The sequence below is a fragment of the Leopardus geoffroyi genome, chromosome A2 (genome assembly GCF_018350155.1).
Source record: "Leopardus geoffroyi isolate Oge1 chromosome A2, O.geoffroyi_Oge1_pat1.0, whole genome shotgun sequence".
Lineage (NCBI taxonomy): Eukaryota > Metazoa > Chordata > Mammalia > Carnivora > Felidae > Leopardus > Leopardus geoffroyi.
The window spans coordinates 55159412-55177938 of NC_059331.1; the positions used below are offsets into that span (position 1 = coordinate 55159412).

The 18527-nt window shown below is 39.3% G+C and overlaps 1 protein-coding gene across 5 annotated transcripts in view; it reads right to left on the reverse strand.

Moving 5' to 3' along the window:
• The window catches only part of CA2H3orf20 (chromosome A2 C3orf20 homolog), a 98978-nt gene that overhangs the window by 59360 nt on the left and 21091 nt on the right, over nucleotides 1-18527 (reverse strand). For 4 of the 5 annotated variants that reach the window (XM_045493918.1, XM_045493919.1, XM_045493917.1 and 1 more), the window contains exons 7-9: nucleotides 15603-15744; nucleotides 14262-14534; nucleotides 62-214 (exon numbers count right to left, since the gene is read on the reverse strand). In XM_045493918.1, the coding sequence (XP_045349874.1) occupies nucleotides 62-214; nucleotides 14262-14534; nucleotides 15603-15744 (568 nt within the window). The remainder of the gene's footprint in view (nucleotides 1-61; nucleotides 215-14261; nucleotides 14535-15602; nucleotides 15745-18527) is intronic. The other variant, XM_045493920.1, reaches the window with a different exon arrangement.

Consider the following 18527-nt stretch of genomic DNA (forward strand, 5'->3'; position numbering starts at 1 on the left):
GCCTCCCTTTGTCACCATCAAAGATACTTCTATGGGGCCAGGATTCCCCCAACCAACTCACCGGGCCTTCAGGTTGTAGTGAACACAGCCCTGGCCTTCAGCATTGAACAGAGCCAGAAAGGAGAAGCTGGGTGTGTCATTAAAGAGGCAGGTGATGGTTCTCCCTCTGCAGCACGTGGGGATCTGACACATGGCAATATTTCCAGAAGGATAGCTGGCAGAAATGGTCAAGGAGAACTAGCAGAAAACTCTCCGGGTTCTGCTTTCAGGTGCTCCATGGAAAGTAAGTCTACATGTCAAAATGATAGCTATTTGGTGCATCATTCCCAGTCTTCAAAGAACCTCCCTGCACTTTGCATAAGTAACAACTAAATGACTATGGAACCCAACCATGCCCCAGGTGCCTTCTTGTATCTTCTTTCTATTCCTCAAACCACCCTGTGGTAGGTAGTATTATCTCCATCTCAGAGATGAGTAGGGTCTCTCTGTGTCTGGGGGTGCAGGTGGGGGGTGGTTCCTGGGATGTGGGACTTTCAGTGCTAAAACCAGGAAAGTCCCAGGCAAACCAGGACAAGTTGGCCACCCTACAGATGAGAAATCCAAGGACCAGAGAAATGATCTTCCCCACGTGACACCACAAGGAAGTGGCAGAACCAGGACCTGAATTCTGAAGCCAGTGATATTTCTAATGTTGTCAGGCTGCCTTCCCTTACGATCAGTCTAGAAGGGCAGGCAATGTTTCCCTGCTCATTTCTTACTAAGGTGACTCCAAGAAGCACTGGTCTCAGCTAAATAGGAACATGGTGTGGGCAGCTACTGTAGGAATTTAGTAGTGCCCAGACAGAAGACTTTCAGTGGTTATCACTGGGGTTCAACCTCTTACGGGTTTCCCATTAATGGGGGAAAAAGAGATAAACAGATAGGAATCATAAGTAGTAACCAAATAGAAATTCTGGAGCTGAATAGTACAATAACTGGAATGAAAAGTCATTAGCTGGGTTTAGCAGCAGATTGAAGCAGAAGAATCAGTGAACTTGAGGATAGATCAATTGGGTTTATCCAGTGTGAGAAGCACAAATTAAAAAGAATGAAGAAAATTTAACAGAGCCTAAGAGACCTATGGCAGACCATCAAACATATCAACATATCCCTAACAGGAGTTCCAGAAGGACAGGAGAGAGAAGAGAAGAAAGAATATTAGAAGAAATAATGACTGAAAGTTCCACAAATTTGATGAAATACATGAATCTACACAATCAAGAAACTCAACAAATTCCAAGGAGAATAATTCAAAGAGTGTCACACTGAGACACATTATTATCAAACTGCCAAAAGACAAAGAGAGAATCTTGAAATCAGCAAGAGAAAAGAGACTCATCATATACATGGGATCTTTAATAAAGTTAAGGGCAATTTCTTATCAGAAAACATGGAGGCCAGGAGGCACTGGGATAGAATATTTCAAGAGCTGAAAGAAAAACTGCCAACCAAGAATTCTATGTTGAAAAAAACTATCCCTCAAAAATTAAGAAGAAATTAAGGCTTTCCAGATAGATAAAAGCTGAGGGAGTTCACCACTAGTAGACCTACCCTACAAGAAATGCTAGTTCTTCAGGCTGAAGTGAAAGGATACTAGACAGCAACTTAAAGCCATACAAAGATAAAAAGAACACCAGTAAAGGTGTTTATACAAGTAAATATAAAACCAGTATTATATTTTGATTTATAATTCCTCTTTTTTCCTGTATAAGTTGAAAGACAAATGCACAAAACAGTAATTGTACATCTATGTTAATGGCACTCAATGCACATATAAAGATGTAACTTCTGATAACAACATAAACGAGGAAGGATGAGCTGTATAGGAGCAGAGTTTTATATACTATTAAGCCTAAGTTGGTATTAATTCAAACTAGTTTCTTGTCAATTATAATACTCAAGTGTGTTAGTTTCTTGGGGCTGCTATAACATCCAGGCCAAACCTGATAAACTGAACAACAGAAATTTATTCTCTCACAGTTTTGGAGGTTAGAAGTCTAAAATCAAGGTGCTGACAGGACCATGATCTTGGGGGCTCTGGAGAAGAACCCTTCCTTGCCTCTCTGTAGTTTCTGGTGGTTGCCGAGAATCTTCAGCATTCCTTGGTTTATAGATGCATAATTCTAATCTCTGCCTCAGTCATCACATGGTCTTCTTCCCTCTTTGTGGTTCCTGCTTTCTCTTCTTAAGGGTACAAGTCATTGGATTGGAAGCCAATAATGACTTCATCTTAATTTATCTTCAAAGACCCTATTTCTAAATATGATCACATTCTGAGGTTCTAGTGAACATAAATTTTTAGGAGACACTATTAAAGTCCATTATACAAGAGTAACCACTAAAAAAGAATAACTAAAAAATATGGGGCAAAGAAAATGAGAAAAGAATAAAAATGGAATACTACAAAAATAATCAGTTAAACACAAAAGAAGGTAATAATAGAGGAGCTGAGGAGCAAAAAAATGACATATATAAAATGAATAGTAAAATGGTGGAATTAAGTCCTTTCATATCAGCAATTACATTAAATACAAATGGATTAAATTCTGCAACCAAAGAGCAGGGATTGTCAGAATGAATTTAAAAAAATCCAACTATATGCTGTCTATAAGAGGTTTACTTGAAATCCAAAGATACAACTATGTTGAAAGTCAAATGATGGGAAAAAAGATATTCCATGCAAATAGTAACCAAAATAGAGCAGAGGTGGCTATACTGGTATCAGAGAAAACAGATTTTAAAAATTTCTATAAGAGACAAAGAAGGACATTATGTATTGAGAAAAGGGTCAATACCTAGAGAAGATACAATTATAGACATATATACACCTAACAACAGAGCCCCAAAATATATAAAGCAAAAATTTACAGGATTAAAAATAGAAAAAGTTTTAAGCTGGAGACTTAAAAAGTTAAAAGTTGGAGACTTCACTACCTCACTACCTTACACAGAAGGTCAATAAAGAAAACAGAATTTGAACAACACTATAAACTAACTAGACCTAACAGAACACTCCACCCAACAGCAGCAGAATGCACATTCTTCTCAAGTGCATAGGACCATTCTCTGATAGAGACAATATGTTAGGACACAAAACAAGTCTCAATAAATTTTAAAAGATTGGAACCTTAGAAAGTATCTTCTCGGACAACAGAATGAAACTAGAAATCAATGGCAGAAGGATATTTGGAAATTTCTCAGGTGCAAATTAAACAATACACATTTTAAACAACCAATGGATAGAGAAGAAATCACAAGGAAAATTAGAAAGATGTGTGAAAACAAAAATACAACACATCAAAACTTACAGGATAAGACACGGGAATGAGGTTGGAGGACAGAGTCCATGGGAATGGCACAGAGGCCAGGAATGCTGCCAACACCTGGCCCAGGTCAGTGAGAAGCCCTGGGGACCCAGCTGAGCCTGCTGCTCCTGTTCTCCAACATGCACCTCACAGGGAATGACCCCCAACTAGGTGCCTACTCCTATATTCAAGGCGACCTGATAGGTTTTCTGTCAGATGTTCCACTGTAATAATGCTGGAGTTATGAAGTCTCTGTTTCTTTGCACCAAAACAAGACATTCTTCCCTGCATATAGAATAGGAGTAATGTTGGTCAGAATCTGGCTGGTGTTTAAAACTGAAGATTGTCATGACTGCTTAATGTAAGCTCTATTCTGAAGTAAAATTGTCTTAGAAATACTAAGTCAGTTTAATTCGTAGTGCTCAAAGAATCATCCACACAGGAACACAGTAATAATACTGGTGGCCCAAATTTGCTTTTGGAACCATGAAACTTTGCTCGTTTTTGACTTTGACAATATAATCACAGATGACAATAGCGATGCATGGATTGTACAGTGTGCTCCAGAGAAAAAGCTTCCTATGGAACTACAAGATTCTTATGAAAAAGGATTTTGGACAGAATTTATGGGCAGAGTCTTTAAGTATTTGGGAGATGAAGGTATAAGAAAAGATGAAAAGAGCAGTGACATCAATGCCTTGGTGAACTTTACCTTATAAAAAGGATAAATTTGGCTGTATCATTATTTCAGATTCAAATTCAGTCTTCATGGATGGGGTTTTAGAAGCTACCAGTTTTCATGATGTGTTAGACAATATGTTTATAAATCCAACATATTTTGATAGCAATCGTCATCTCTCTGTGAAAAATTATCATGCTCATTCTTGCAATAGGTTCCAAAAAAAATATTTGCAAAATGTAGTTTTGGTAGACAAACGGTTACAAGAGGGAGTGAATTATACATGAATGGTTTATGTAGGTAATGGTGAATATGATGCCTTTCCAGTAACTTTTTTAAAGAATGATGATGCCATGCCACAGAAAGGATGTACTTTACAGAAAACTCTTTCCAGAATGTCTTAAAATCTTGAACCTATGGAATATTCTGTTGTAGTTTGGTCTTCAGGTGTTGAAGTAATTTCTCATTAACAATTTATTTATTTTTTTATTTTAGAGAGAGTCCATGAGTGGGTGAGAGGGGCAAAGGGAGAGAGAGAAAAACCCAAGCAGGCTCCACAGTGTAGAGCATGATGCAGGGCTCAATCCCATGACTCTGGGATCACAACCTGAGTCAAAATCAAGAATTGGATGCTCAACCAGGTGAACCACCCAGGTGTCACCACAGTTTCTAATAAAGGAATAATATATCAACAACAATGAAAAACTTATGGGATAAAGTGAGAACAGCGGTCAGGGAGAAATTTATAGCTGTAAATACCCACACTGAAAGAAGAGGGGTGCCTGGGTGGCTCAGTCGGTTAAGCATCCACTCTTGATTTCAGCTCACATCATGATCTCATGGTTCGTGAGTTCGAGACCCACATCCAGCTCTGCGCTGACAGTGTGAAACCTGCTTGGGATTCACACTCTCTCCCTCTCTCTTTGCCCCTCCCCTGCTCACTCTCTATCTCTCAAAATAAATAAATAAGCTTTTTAAAAAAGGGAGAGAAGAAAGATCTCAAATCAAGAACCATAATTACCACTTTAGGTACTAGAAAAAGAAGAGCAAATTAAAGTTAAAGCTAGCAGAAGGGAAGAAATAATAAAGATTAGCAGAAACAGAAACAAAATAGAGAACAGAAAAACAACAGAAGGAACCAACAAAACCAAAAGTTGGTTCTTTGAAAAGATCGACAAAATTGAGAAAACTGTAACTAGACTGCCAAAACAAAACAAAACAAAACAAAAAAAAAAAAGGAAAATTCAAATTCCTAAAATCAGAAATGAAAGTGGAGACATATAAGAGAAGTATATGAACCATTTTACATCTACAGGTTAGGTAGCCTACTTGGAAAAAAAATTCCTAGAAACATGCAAAGGGAAATTGCAGGATAAAAGATCAACACCCAGAAATCAGTTGCCCCTCATGAACATGGGTTGTCTTTCCATTTATCTCATTCTTCTTTAATTTATCTTAACAGTATTTTGTAGTTTTTAGTGTACAAGTCTGACACTTCCTTGGTTAAATTTATTCCAAAATATCTTCTTTTTAAAATTTAATTTATTTAAAGTTAATTAATATACAGTGTAGTATTGGTTTCAGAAGTAGACCCCAATTATTCATCACTTACAGATAACACCCCATGCTCATTTCAAAAAGTGTCCTCCTTAATGCCTGTCACCCATTTAGCCCATCCCCCCACCCATATCCCCTCCAGCAGCCCTCAGTTTGTTCAATGTATTTAAGAGTCTCTTACAGTTTGCCTTCCCTTCCCTATTTTCATCTGTTTTGTTTCTTAAATTCCACGAGTGAAATATGACATTTGTCTCTGACTTATTTAGCTTAGCATAATACACTCTAGTTCCACCCACCTTGTTGCAAATGGCAATATTCCATTCTTTTTGATCACTGAGTAATAATACATTGTGTATGTATGTATGTGCATGTATATATACATACATGTGTATATACATACATGTGTATATACACATGCATGTGTGTGTATACATGCATGTTTATATACATACATGTGTATATATACACACACACATACATACACACACATACATGCCACATCTTCCTTATCCATTCATCAGCCAAAGGACATTTGGGTTCTGTCCATAATTTGGCTATTGTTGGCAGTGCTGCTATAAACAGTGGGATGCATGTACCCCCTCAAATCAGCATTTTTACATCCTTCGGATAAATTCCTAGTAGTGCAATTGCTAGGTTGTAGGGTAGTTCTATTTTTAATTTTTTGAGGAAACTCCACTAGGTTTTCCAGAGTAGCTGTACCAATTTGCATTCCCAACAGCAGTGCAAAAGGGTTCCTTTTTCTCTGTATCTTTGCCAATATGTGTTGTTGCCTGAGTTGTTAATTTTAGCCATTCTGACAGATGTGAGGTGGTATCTCACTGTGGTTTTGATTTGTATTTCCCTGATGATGAGTGACATTGAGTATCTTTTCATGTGTCTGTTAGCCATCTGGATGTCTTCTTTGGAAAATTGTCTATTCATATCTTCTGACCATTTCTTCACTGGACTTTTTGGCTTTTTGAGCTTGATAAGTTGTTTATAGATTTTGGATACTAACCCTTTATCTGATATGTCATTTGCAAATATATTCTCCCATTATTTCTATTGACTTTTAATTTTGTTAATTGTTTCCTTTGCTGTGCAGAAGCTTTTTATCTTGATGAGGTCCCTATAGTTCATTTTTGCTTTTAATTCCCTTGCCTCTGGAAATATGTCTAGTAAAAGTTGCTATAGCCAAGGTCAAAGAGGTTGCTGCCTGTTTTCTCCTCTAGGATTTTGATGGTTTCCTATCTCACATTTAGGTTTTTCATATATGTTGAATTTATTTTTGTGTATGGTGTAAGAAAGTGGTCCAGGTTCATTCTTCTGCATGTCGCTGTCCAGTTTTTCCAGCACCATTTGCTGAAGACACTGTCTTTTTTCCATTGGATATTCTTTCCTGTTTTGTCAAATATTAGTTGGCCATATATTTGTAGGTCCATTTCTGGGTTAGAGAACCCAGAACCATACTGTCTTGATGATTACAGCTTTGTAATATAGCTTGATGCCTGGAGTTATATGCCTTCAGCTTTAGTTTGCTTTTTCAACAATACTTTGGCTATAAAGGGTCTTTTCTGGTTCCATACAAATTTTAGAATTGTTTATTCTAGCTCTGTGAAGAATGCTGGCTTGAGTTTCCCAAACAAACAAAAACTAAAGGAGTTTGTGACCACTAAACCACTCCTGCAAGAAATTTTAAGGGGGACACTCTGAGTGGAGAAAAAAAGAAGACCAAAGCAACAAAGACTACCAAGGGCCAGAGGACATCGCCAGAAACACCAACTCTATAGGTAACACAATGGCACTAAATTCATATCTCTCAACAATTACTCTGAATGTAAATAGACTAAATGCTCCAATAAAATGACATAGGGCATCAAAACGGATAAAAAACAAGATTCATCTATATGCTGCCTACAAGAGACTCATTTTAGATCTAAGGACACCTGCAGATTGAAAGTGAGGGGATGGAGAACCATCTATCACGCTAATGGACATCAAAAGAAAGCTGGAGTAGCCATACTTCAACAAACTAGATTTTAAAACAAAGACTGTAACAAGAGATGAATAAGCGCATTATATCATAATTAAGGGGTCTATCCATCAAGAAAATATAACAATTGTAAATATTTAGGCCCCCAACTTGCAAGACTCAAACATATAAATCAATTAATCACAAACATAAACTCATTGATAATAATGCCATAATAGTAGGAGACTTTAATACCCCACTTACCACAATGGACAGATCATCTAAGCAGAAAATCAGCAGGGAAACAATGGCTATGAATGACACACTGGACAAGATGAACTTAAAAGATATATTCCGAACATTTCATCCTAAAGCAACAGAATGCACATTCTTCTTGACTGCACATGGAACATTCTCCAGAAAAGATTACATACTGAGTCACAAATCAGCCCTCAACAAGTACAAAAAGATCAGGATCATACCATGCATATTTTCATATCACAACACTATGACACTTGAAATCAACCACAAGAAAAAATTTGGAAAGCCCTCAAACATTGAGGTTAAATAAAATCCTACTAAAGAAATGAATGGGGGGCACCTGGGTGGCTCAGTCAGTTATGCGTTCAACTTCGGCTCAGGTCATGATCTCACTGTTCATGAGTTCGAGCTCCACATCAGGCTCTGTGCTGACAGCTCAGAGCCTGGAGCCTGCTTTGGATTCTGTGTCTTCCTCTCTCTCTGTCCTTTCCCCACTCATACTGTCTCTCTCTGCCTCTCAAAAGATGAATAAATGCTAAAAAAAAAAATCTTAAAAACAAAAAAGAAATGAATGGGTTAACCAGGAAATTAAAGAAGCACTTTTTAAAAGTACATGCAAGCAAATGAAAATGAAAACATGACAGTCCAAACCCTTTGGAATGCAGCAAAGGCAGTCCTAAGAGGAAAATACATTGCAATTCAGGCCTATCACAAAAAGCAAGAAAGGTCCCAAATACACACATCCTAACCTTACACCTAAAGGAGCTAGAAAAGGAGCAGCAAATAAAGCCTAAAGCTGGCAGAAGAAAGGAAGCAATAAATATTAGAGCAGAAATAAGATGTAGAAACCAAAACCCCAGTAGAACAGATCAATGAAATTAAAGGCTGTTTTTTTTTTTTTTGAAGGAAATCTAGCCAGACTTATCGAAAAGAAAAGAGAGAGAACTTAAATAGATAAAATCACGAATTAAAGAGGAGAGATCACAACCAACACCACAGAAATACAAAAAATTATAAGGGAATACTATGAAAAATTATATGCCAACAAACTGGACAATTTGGAAGAAATGGACAAATTCCTAGAAACTCACACACTACCAAAACTGGAAGGAACAGAACATTTGAAGGAACAGAACATTTGAAGAGGCCCATAATCAGCAAAGAAATTGAATCAGTTATCCAAAACCTTCCAACAAACAAGAATCCTGGGCCAGATAGCTTCCCAGGGGAATTATACCAGACAGGTGAAGAAGGATTGATGCCTATTCTCCTAAAAGTATTCTAAAAAATAGAAATGGAAGGAAGCTTCCAGACTCATTCTCTGAAGACAGCATTACCTTGATTCTAAAACCAGACAAAGACCCCACTAAAAAGTAGAATTACAAGCCAATATCCCTGATGAAATTGGATATTAAAATCCTCAACAAGATACTAACAAGTTGAATTCACAGTACATTAAAAGAATTATTCACCATCAAGTGGTATTTTCCCAGGCTGCAGGGCTGGTTCAATATTCACAAAGCAGTCAACGTGATACACCACACTAATAAAAGAAAGGATAAGTACCACATGATCCTCTCAATAGATGCAGAAAAAGCATGTGACAAAATATAGCATCCTTTCTTGATAAAAACCCTCAAGAATGTGGGGATAGAGGGAACAAATCTCAACATCATAAAGGCCACATATGACAGACCCACAGCTAATATCATTCTCAATGGGGAAAAACAGAGCTTCCTCCCTAAGGTCAGGAACATGACAGGGAGGTCCACTCTCACCCCTGTTGTTCAGCAGGGTACTGGAAGTCCTAGCCTCAGCAATTAGACAACAAAAAGAAATAAAAGGCATACAAATTGGCAAAGAAGAAGTCAAACCTTTACTCTTTGCAGTGACAAGATACTCTAAATGGAAAACCCAAAAGACTCCACAAAAAACTGCTAGAACTGATACATGAATTCAGCAAAGTCACAGGATATAAAATAAATGTACAGAAGTTGGTTGATTTCTATACACCAATAATGGAGCAGCAGAAAGAGTAATCAAGGAGTCAATCCCACTTACAACTGCACCAAAAACCATAAGATACCTAGGAATAAACCTAATCAAAGAGGTAAAAGATTTGTATAGTGAAAACTATAGAAAGCTTATGAAAGAAACTAAAGAAGACACAAAGAAATGGAAAAACATTCCATGCACATGGATTGGAAGAACAAATATTGTTAAAATATCAATACTACCCAAAGCAATACACATATTCAGTACAATCCTTATCAAAATACTCTTTTTGACACTATTGTAAATGGCATCATTTCCTTTTGTTCATTTCCTTTTTATTGTTATAGTTGTTCATACAGCATTTCATATCATTTGTGGCTAGTATTTATGAATTGGAAGACTTCATCTTATTCATGGCAATATGTCCCACAGTAAACTACAGATTCAATTCAATCCATATCAAAATTTCATCAATCTCTTTTGTAAAAAATGGAAAACTTATTTTAAAATTCATATGGACTTGCACTGGACCCCACATAACCAAAAAAATATTGAAAAAAGAACAAAGTTGAAGGACTCAAACTTCCTGATTTCAACACATTACGATAAAGCTACAATAATCAAAACACTGTGGCACGAGCACAATAAGACATACAGATCAATGGAATAGAATTAAGACTACAAATGGGGCACCTGGGTGGCTCAGTTGGTTAAGCGTCCGACTTCAGCTCAGGTCACGATCTCGCAGTCCGTGGGTTCAAGCCCCGCGTCGGGCTCTGGGCTGATGGCTCAGAGCCTGGAGCCTGCTTCCGATTCTGTGTCTCCCTCTCTCTCTGCCCCTCCCCCGTTCATGCTCTGTCTCTCTCTGTCTCAAAAATAAATAAAAAACGTTAAAAAAAAGACTACAAAAATAAACTCATACATCTACGGTTAACGATCTTCAGCAAGGGTGCCAAGAACATTCAATGGTGAAAGAATAGTTTACTCAAGAAATAGAGGTGGAACAACTGGGAATCACATGTGAAAGAATGGAGTTGGAGCCTTATATCACCATATGCACCATATGCAAAAATCAACTCAAAATGGATCAAAGACCTAAATGTAAGAGCTATAAGTATGAACTCTTAGAAGACAACACAGGCATGAGAATGGTTTCTTAAATATGAAACCCAAAGCACAAGGAATAAAAAAAAGAAAAACTGGACTTCATAAAAATTAAAAACTTCCACATACCAAAGAGGGTGAGCAAGAGTGAAAAAACTTCCCCCAGTATAGGAAAAAAAATTTGCAAATCATATGTCTGATAAGGATCTAGTATCTACAATATATAAAGGAACTCTTACAACTCAACAAATAAAGGACAATCAAAAAATGCGCAAAAGACTTGAATACACATTTTTACAAGAAGATACACAAAGAAGGTATATGAATATACTTGAAATTGTTAGTTATTAGAAAAATTCTATTCAAAGCCACAATGAGATATGACTTTACATCTACTAGAATGGCTGGAATTTAAAAATTGAAATGTATCAAGTGTAGTCAAGAATGTAGAGAACCTGGAACCCTCATACATGTGGGTGGGGATATAAAATAGCACAGTCACTGTGGAAAACTTTTTGGAGGTTCCTCAGTAAGTTAAACATAGAATTACCATATAATCCAGGAATTCTACTCCTAGGTATAGACCCAAAAGAATTGAAAACAGGTGTGCAAAAACGTCTACAAGAATGTTCATAGCCAAATGGTGGGGAAAGTCTAATGTCCATAAACGAATGAATTAGAAAAAAGTGGAATATCCATATAACAAAATTTTATACACACACACACGTTATAATATATATAACAGAAATTCTGAGACATGCTGCAATATGAACCTTGAAAACATTATGCTAAGTGAAGGAGGCCAGACACAAAAGGTCACATGTTGTAGGATTCCATTTACATGAGGTGCCCAGAATAGGCAAATCAAAAGAAATAGAAAACAGATTGGTGGTTGCCAGGGCTAGGGTAGGGGAAAACAGAAAGTAACAGAAAACTGCTTAATGGGTATAGGGTTTTCTTTTGAGGTGATGAAATGGTTGTGGAACTTGATAGCGGTGATGGTAGCACAATGCTATAAGTGCACTAAATGCCACTAAATTGTATATATTAAAATATTTTATTTTATGCTATGTAAATGTCAATTAAAAAAGAGGCAGTGATGTATATTAAAATGTGGATGAACCTTGAAAACATTAATGTGAGTGAAAGAAGCCAGATACAAAAGGCCACATATTGCATGATCCTATTTATATGAAATATCTGAAACAGGCGAATGCATAGAGGCAAAAAGCAGATTAGTGGTCCCCAGGAGCTACAGGGGAGGGGAAATGGGGAGTGGCTGCTTGACAGACACATGGGATTTGCTTTCAGGGTGATGAAAACACCCTGAAACTAGATAGTGGTGATGACTGCACAGCATTGTGAATGTACTTAATGCCGTTGAGTGATACACTTTAAAATGGTTAAAACGATAAATTTTATGTTATGTATATTTTCCATATTTAAAAAAAAAACACAGAGTGGTTCTGAGTGCTCCACCAACCCTTAAGGGCACAGCGCTGAGCACAGCACTGTGCACTGTGATTAGGGTTTGTTTCTAATGTGATGAGTCTGTCTGTGCATATGAAAAAAGGTTTTGAGGGAAGTTTGAGGGGAGAATGGGCAGCTGAGCCAAGACATCCAGGAGGTGCTGACAATGGAATGAATGAAACCCAAATGAAAAGAATACTGGGATGGTTTCTGGGGTCTGGTGTTGACAAAGAGCAAACCAATCAGGGCTGGGAGCTCTTTAGCATCCCAAGGGCAGATGAACCATTTCTACCTGAGAGCTTTGTCCAGCAATCTCCATGGGACCAGAATTAATCGCTGAGCCCAGAAAACGTCTTCCAAACATTTTCTCTACTTCCAAGGGATCCCACAGCTGCATGGGTGCTTTGGCCATTTGAACGGAGTAACACAGAATTTCTCTATCAAGATCACTGGGTCCAACTTCCTCAGCTTCAAATGAAGGGAAGTGAGGCCCAGAGAGATGAAGTGACCTGTGCAGGGTCACCAAGAAGAACTGGGCCTAGAACCCAGCCTATTGGGACTCCCAAAGAGGAAATGCCTTGATGGCCAGGATGTGGTTATTTCTGGCATATGAGTCAAGCATGCCAGCAGCATGGCCTGCAGGTTTGGGGTGGTCTCACCCAGGGGGACCTCAGGATTCTGGAACAGGGAAGAGAACAGACTGTGCTCTAGCCCACCTATTCTGGTCCTGCTGATAGCAACAGAATTCACAGACATAGCTTTTCCAGGGGCTCAGGAAGACGATCCTACTCAAGGCAGTGGAAGAATAGGAAAGGGGGAAAGGAGAGCCCTTGACCCACAGCAAGCAGCAGCTACCCTGGAAGGAGTTTGCCATGTACAGTATGACAAGGCTCACTGGAAGCAAGGCTGAGCAGAGTGTGATGAATGGATTCATTTACAGTCAGAGAAACAATAGGACTCCTTTGACAGGGTGCTTAAATTCTGAATTCCCAGTTCAGTCGGAGAGGAGGCCAAATGAAGTCAGGGGGGACTGCTGCTGGGCAGCCTGAGAGTTCAGAGAGCTCCCTCTCCTCCAAAGGTATGGGCCACTAAGTACCTAGAGGTTTTATTATTAAATGAGGCTCCCTTCCATCCCCCATCTCCTACTCTCTGCTGGAGGAAACAATCCTAGAAAGCATAAAAATGGTGCCAGAAAGAGGGCCCTAAATGGAGGTGAAGCGGCCCTGAACCCAGGCCTGGCTTTGCCACCAAATTCCTTTTGTGACATTAAATTGAGTCACACCATCTGTTCCTACAAAAAAGGGACAAGAATGTCTGGCTTAGTGTCTCCTCTCTTTGACGTATCATCCAACTCAGAGTGCAGAACCTGTCCTCTCTGGCTTCACAGCCTTGCTGCCAAATGAGTTGGGCATCTGGTCCAGCCCCACTGCCTACTGGGGAGTGAATGACAGGACCAGGGCTGCAAGGTGACTTCTTCTTCTTCTTTTTTAAGTTTATTCATTTATTTTTGAGAGACAAAGAGAAAGGCAGATAGAGAATCCCAAGCAGGCTCCACTCTGTTAGCGCAGAGCCCAACACGAGGCTCAATCTCACAAACCTGAGATCATGACCTGAGCCAAAATCAAGAGCCAGACGCTCAACTCACAGAGCCACCCAGGTGCCCCTCCAAGGTGACTTCTTGATGCACTGTTTCCCACCCAGACATCCTCCAAAGAGAGCCTTCTCTGACCTGGACAAATGCTTAATGTCCTGAAGAACCTGTGACCAGGCTTCTCTGGTCAGGTGAAAAGCCAAAGTAAATAATCAGGCCTGTTCAAACCCAGAAATTTTCTGGGGCTGAGTTGTTGGGGAGAAGAGGCAGCAGCAAATAAAAGGATACTACACGAAGGAGGACCCATCACAGAAGGTGTAATGCAACTTGATGACCTTCTTGGATGTCTTAGACTCCTGAGAATGTTGGCTGAAGTGAGGCTGTTGGTGGGCAGGAGGCTGGTGAGGGGTGGGAGTGGAAGTCTGAGCACCTGGAGGGTGAGGGGTCTGAGCGTCCCCTTTCGGGGCTGACATTAGATGAGAGGGCATCTTTGCCCTGTAGTTGCGAAAGATCATGGGGTAGGAGAAATTCCTCCCTTTCCACGAGGCCCTTTCAGCTTCTCTGCAGGGAAGGAGACCAACATATCTTCTAGCCACTTGGCTCTTACTCACCAGGAACACTCTCTCTATAGCCCCTGCCCAGCTCCCAAGACTCTCGTCCCATTTCTCTGTCCCCAAAGTACCTGTGCCCACCCCACTCCCCCTCATCCTAAAGGCAGTACTTAGGAAGAACTGGGAAGGCCCTGGTACCCCTCTGAAACCATTCCTTGCCTGATTTCCACTGTAAGCAATGGGATGAGGACCCATGGAGTGGGACTGAGTACAGAAGGGGAGTCTGGAGAGCAGGGTCTGGGGACTCCGCTCACTCCCCACTCCTGAGGTTACAAAGAAAGAGCTTCCATCCAGAATGTTACAGTAAAGGGCAAACTGGGTAGCTTCCCTCCTCCCATGTTCTGTAGCTGCAATGATGGCCCATGGGAGCCCAAGAGAGCCCAAGACATATGCTTTAGATGGGGCTAGGTTTTAAATCCTTTATGGCCCATGGTCTGAGCCTTTGGAGAAATGTAGACTAACTTACTAGGACTTGTGGGACCCCAAATCATAGATATCATTAATCACCCAGGTCAATGTTTTTTGTTTGCTCTGAGAGGATTTTTGCTGCTGCTGCTGCTGCTGCTGCTGCTGATGTTGTAGGAAAACATCTGACAAATTGTGTTAAGAAATAAACATTCAAGGCACAAAGCCTAAAAAGTGTAAGGAGCCCTGCAAAAGGTGAGGAGGCTAAGATCAATGACCTGGTGTCAGGTCCACCAAATTGTGGGACCTCCGGCAATAGCTATTGGCTTCCTCCGGCTACTGGTTTCCTCATCCGCAAAATGGGCATACCCCTTCTTCCTCATCAGGTTATAGTGAGGGCTGAAAAGGACTGTGAGTGGTGACAGCGTAGGGACATTAATGCATATGAGGGATGGCCATCACCCCATCACTGGTCACTGTCGTTGGGGGCACTGGGCAGCTGGCACTTCCTGGCCCTGCTCAGACACTTCCCTGAATTCCCCGTCATGCACACACAGGTAGCTGGCAGACATACCCAATGCTCGCGTCTGCCCCCAACCACCCAGGCGCTCACATAAGGCGACACATCTCCTGCAGCTTCTCTCGGGCCTCAGGGCAGGGGTCGCTGAACTCCATACTGTCAGAGGCAGAGTTTCTGAGTCCTCGTTGGAGGGGTGACATGGGTAGGTCTTCGAAGTTTTTTGATCTGCCTGTGGCTGGAGAGGAAGAAGTTAGAGAGGAGTTCTAGAGGATGGTTTCTTAAGACATCATGTTTACATGGGGGTGAGGTGGCAGGAAGAGGATAGCAATTTCTCCTGATAGTCAAAATAATCGGGGGGCATCATTCATGCTTCCCGGGGATGGGAATCCCTGGCATGTCACTATAACACAGAGACACTGCTCTGTGAGTCAACTAAGAATGTGTTAGGAACAGGCACGTGCAGAGTGGCGTACCCAGCTATGTTTCCCCAGGACAGCCTGGGCCTGGGGCTGCCATGCATGCTGAAGTGATTCCCTTTTGACACTTCTGATTAAAGACAGAAAATCTCAGTTCCAACTCAATTGGCTGCAACACTTCTCCGACGCTGGCTAATCTTGGGCCTTGTGCAGAGGGCAGTGTGTATCGACAGACTAAGATTGAATTTTTTTTTTTTTTTTTTTTTTTACATATTGTGGTAAAATACATGTAACAAAAATTTACCATCCTAACCATTTTTACATGTACAGTTCAGTGATATTAAATACATTCACACTGCTGTGCAACAATCACTATCATCTACCTCTATAACTGTTTCTCATTTTGTAAATTAAAGCTCTTACCCATTAAATAGTAACAACTCCCCATTCTCTACTCCCCCCAGCCTCTAGTAACCATCACCTTACTTTCTGTCTGTCTGAGTCTGACTATTCTAAATACCTCATATAGGTAGAGCCATATAGTACTTATCTTTTTGTGATTAGCTTATTTCATTTAGCATAATGTCCTCAAGTTTCTTCCACATTATAGCATGTGTCAGAATTTCCTCCCTTTTAAAGGCTGAGCAATATTCCAATGTGTATGTATAGACCACATTTTATCCACTCATCCATTGATGGACACTTGGGTTGCTTCCATGTTTTAGCTATTGAGAATAATGTTGCTAGGAACATGGATGGATATACATACATATATATATATATATATATATATATATATATATATGGATATATATGGATATATATATATATATATATATCATGTGTATGTTTCCATGATACATGGAAACATACATATTTGGATATGTTTCCAAATTGTATGTTTCCAATTTGAACGTCTTTTATTCCTTTTCTTCTCAATCTTGTTTTGGCTAGAACTTCCAGTTCTAAGTTGAATATAAGGGGTAACTTGGGTACCTTTTCCTTGTTCCTGATCTTAGAAGAAGAGCTTTCCATCTTTCATCACTGAATATGATGCTTGTTCTATGTTTTTCACATATGACTTTTACCACGTGAAGGTAGTTTACTTCTATTCCTAGTTTGTTGAGTGTTTTTTAATCATGAAAGGGTGTTGAATTGTCAAATGCTTTTTCTGCACTGAGATGATCATGTGGTTTTTTTTCCCCTTCACTCTGCGATTGAGTTTTGTTATTGAACCATGTTTGCATTCCAGGAATAAATCCTTCTTGGTGTCATGTTGTATAATCCCTAATGTACTATTGAATTCCGTTTGCTAGTATATTGTGGAAGATTTTTGCATCAATGTTCATAAAGGACATTGTCTGTGGTTTTCTTTTGTTGTAGTGTCCTAGTCTGGTTCTGGTATCAGGGTAATGCTGGCCTCACAGAAGGAGTTGAGAAGTGTTCCCTCTTATTTTTTTGTTAAACTTTGAGAATGAAGAATAATTGTAATTAGTTCTTTAAGTGTTTGGTAGAATTCACCTCTGAAGCCATCAGGTCTAGGGTTTTTCTTTGTTGGTAGGTTTTTGATTACTGATTTAATCTCCATAGTATTTATAGATCTATCAACATTTTTCTACTTCTTCCTGAGTCTTGGTAGGTTTTGTGTTTCTAGGAATCTATCCATTCCATGCAAGTTATCTAATTTGTTGGTGTATGATTGTTCATTTTCTCTGTTCTAATCTGTATTTTTTACCTTGTCTAGCTTTGGTTTTAGTTTCTTCTTCTTTTCCTAGGTCCTTAACTTGTGAAGTTAGGTTATTTGATGTCTTTCTTATCTTTTAATGTAAGCACTTAAAACTGTAAATTACCCCCTTAGTACTACTTCTGCTGTACCCTGTAAGTTTTGGTATATTGTATTCTAATTTTTATTCATCTCTGTTTTCTAATTTCTCTTGCAATTTCTTCTTTAATCTGTTGGTTAAGAATGTGTTATTTACTTTCCACAATTTTGTGGTTTTTTTCTAGTTTTCCTTCTGTTATTGATTTCTAACTTCATCCCACCGTGGTCCGAAAAGATACTTTGTATATCCTTTTTAATTGATTGAGACTTAAAATCTGTGGCCTAACATATGGCCTATCCTGAAAAATCTCCCATGTGCACTTGAAAAGAATGTGTATTGTTTTGTTGTTTGTGCTCTAATTGGTTTATTTCCTCTCTTTCCTTACTCATCTTTTGCCTGGTTGTTTTTCCATTATGGTGAGTAGGGTATTGAAATTTTCAACCACTATTGTAGAACTGTCTTTATTCTGTCAGTTTTTGCTTCAGCTATATATATTTTTTTGCATCAGATATTTTTATGGTCTGTCATTAGGTGCATAAACATTTATAATTATTATATCTCCTTGTTGTATTGAAACTTTTATTAATACCAGTGTCCTTTTTCTCTTATAAACTTTTGAGAGAGAGAGAGAGAGAGAGAGAACGAACATGCATGCTCAAGCAGGGGAAGGGGAGAGGGAGAGAGAGAATCTCAAGCAGGCTCCACGCCTAGCACAGAGCTCGACATGGGGCTTGATCTCAACAATTGTGAGATCATGACCTGAGCCAAAATCAAGAGTC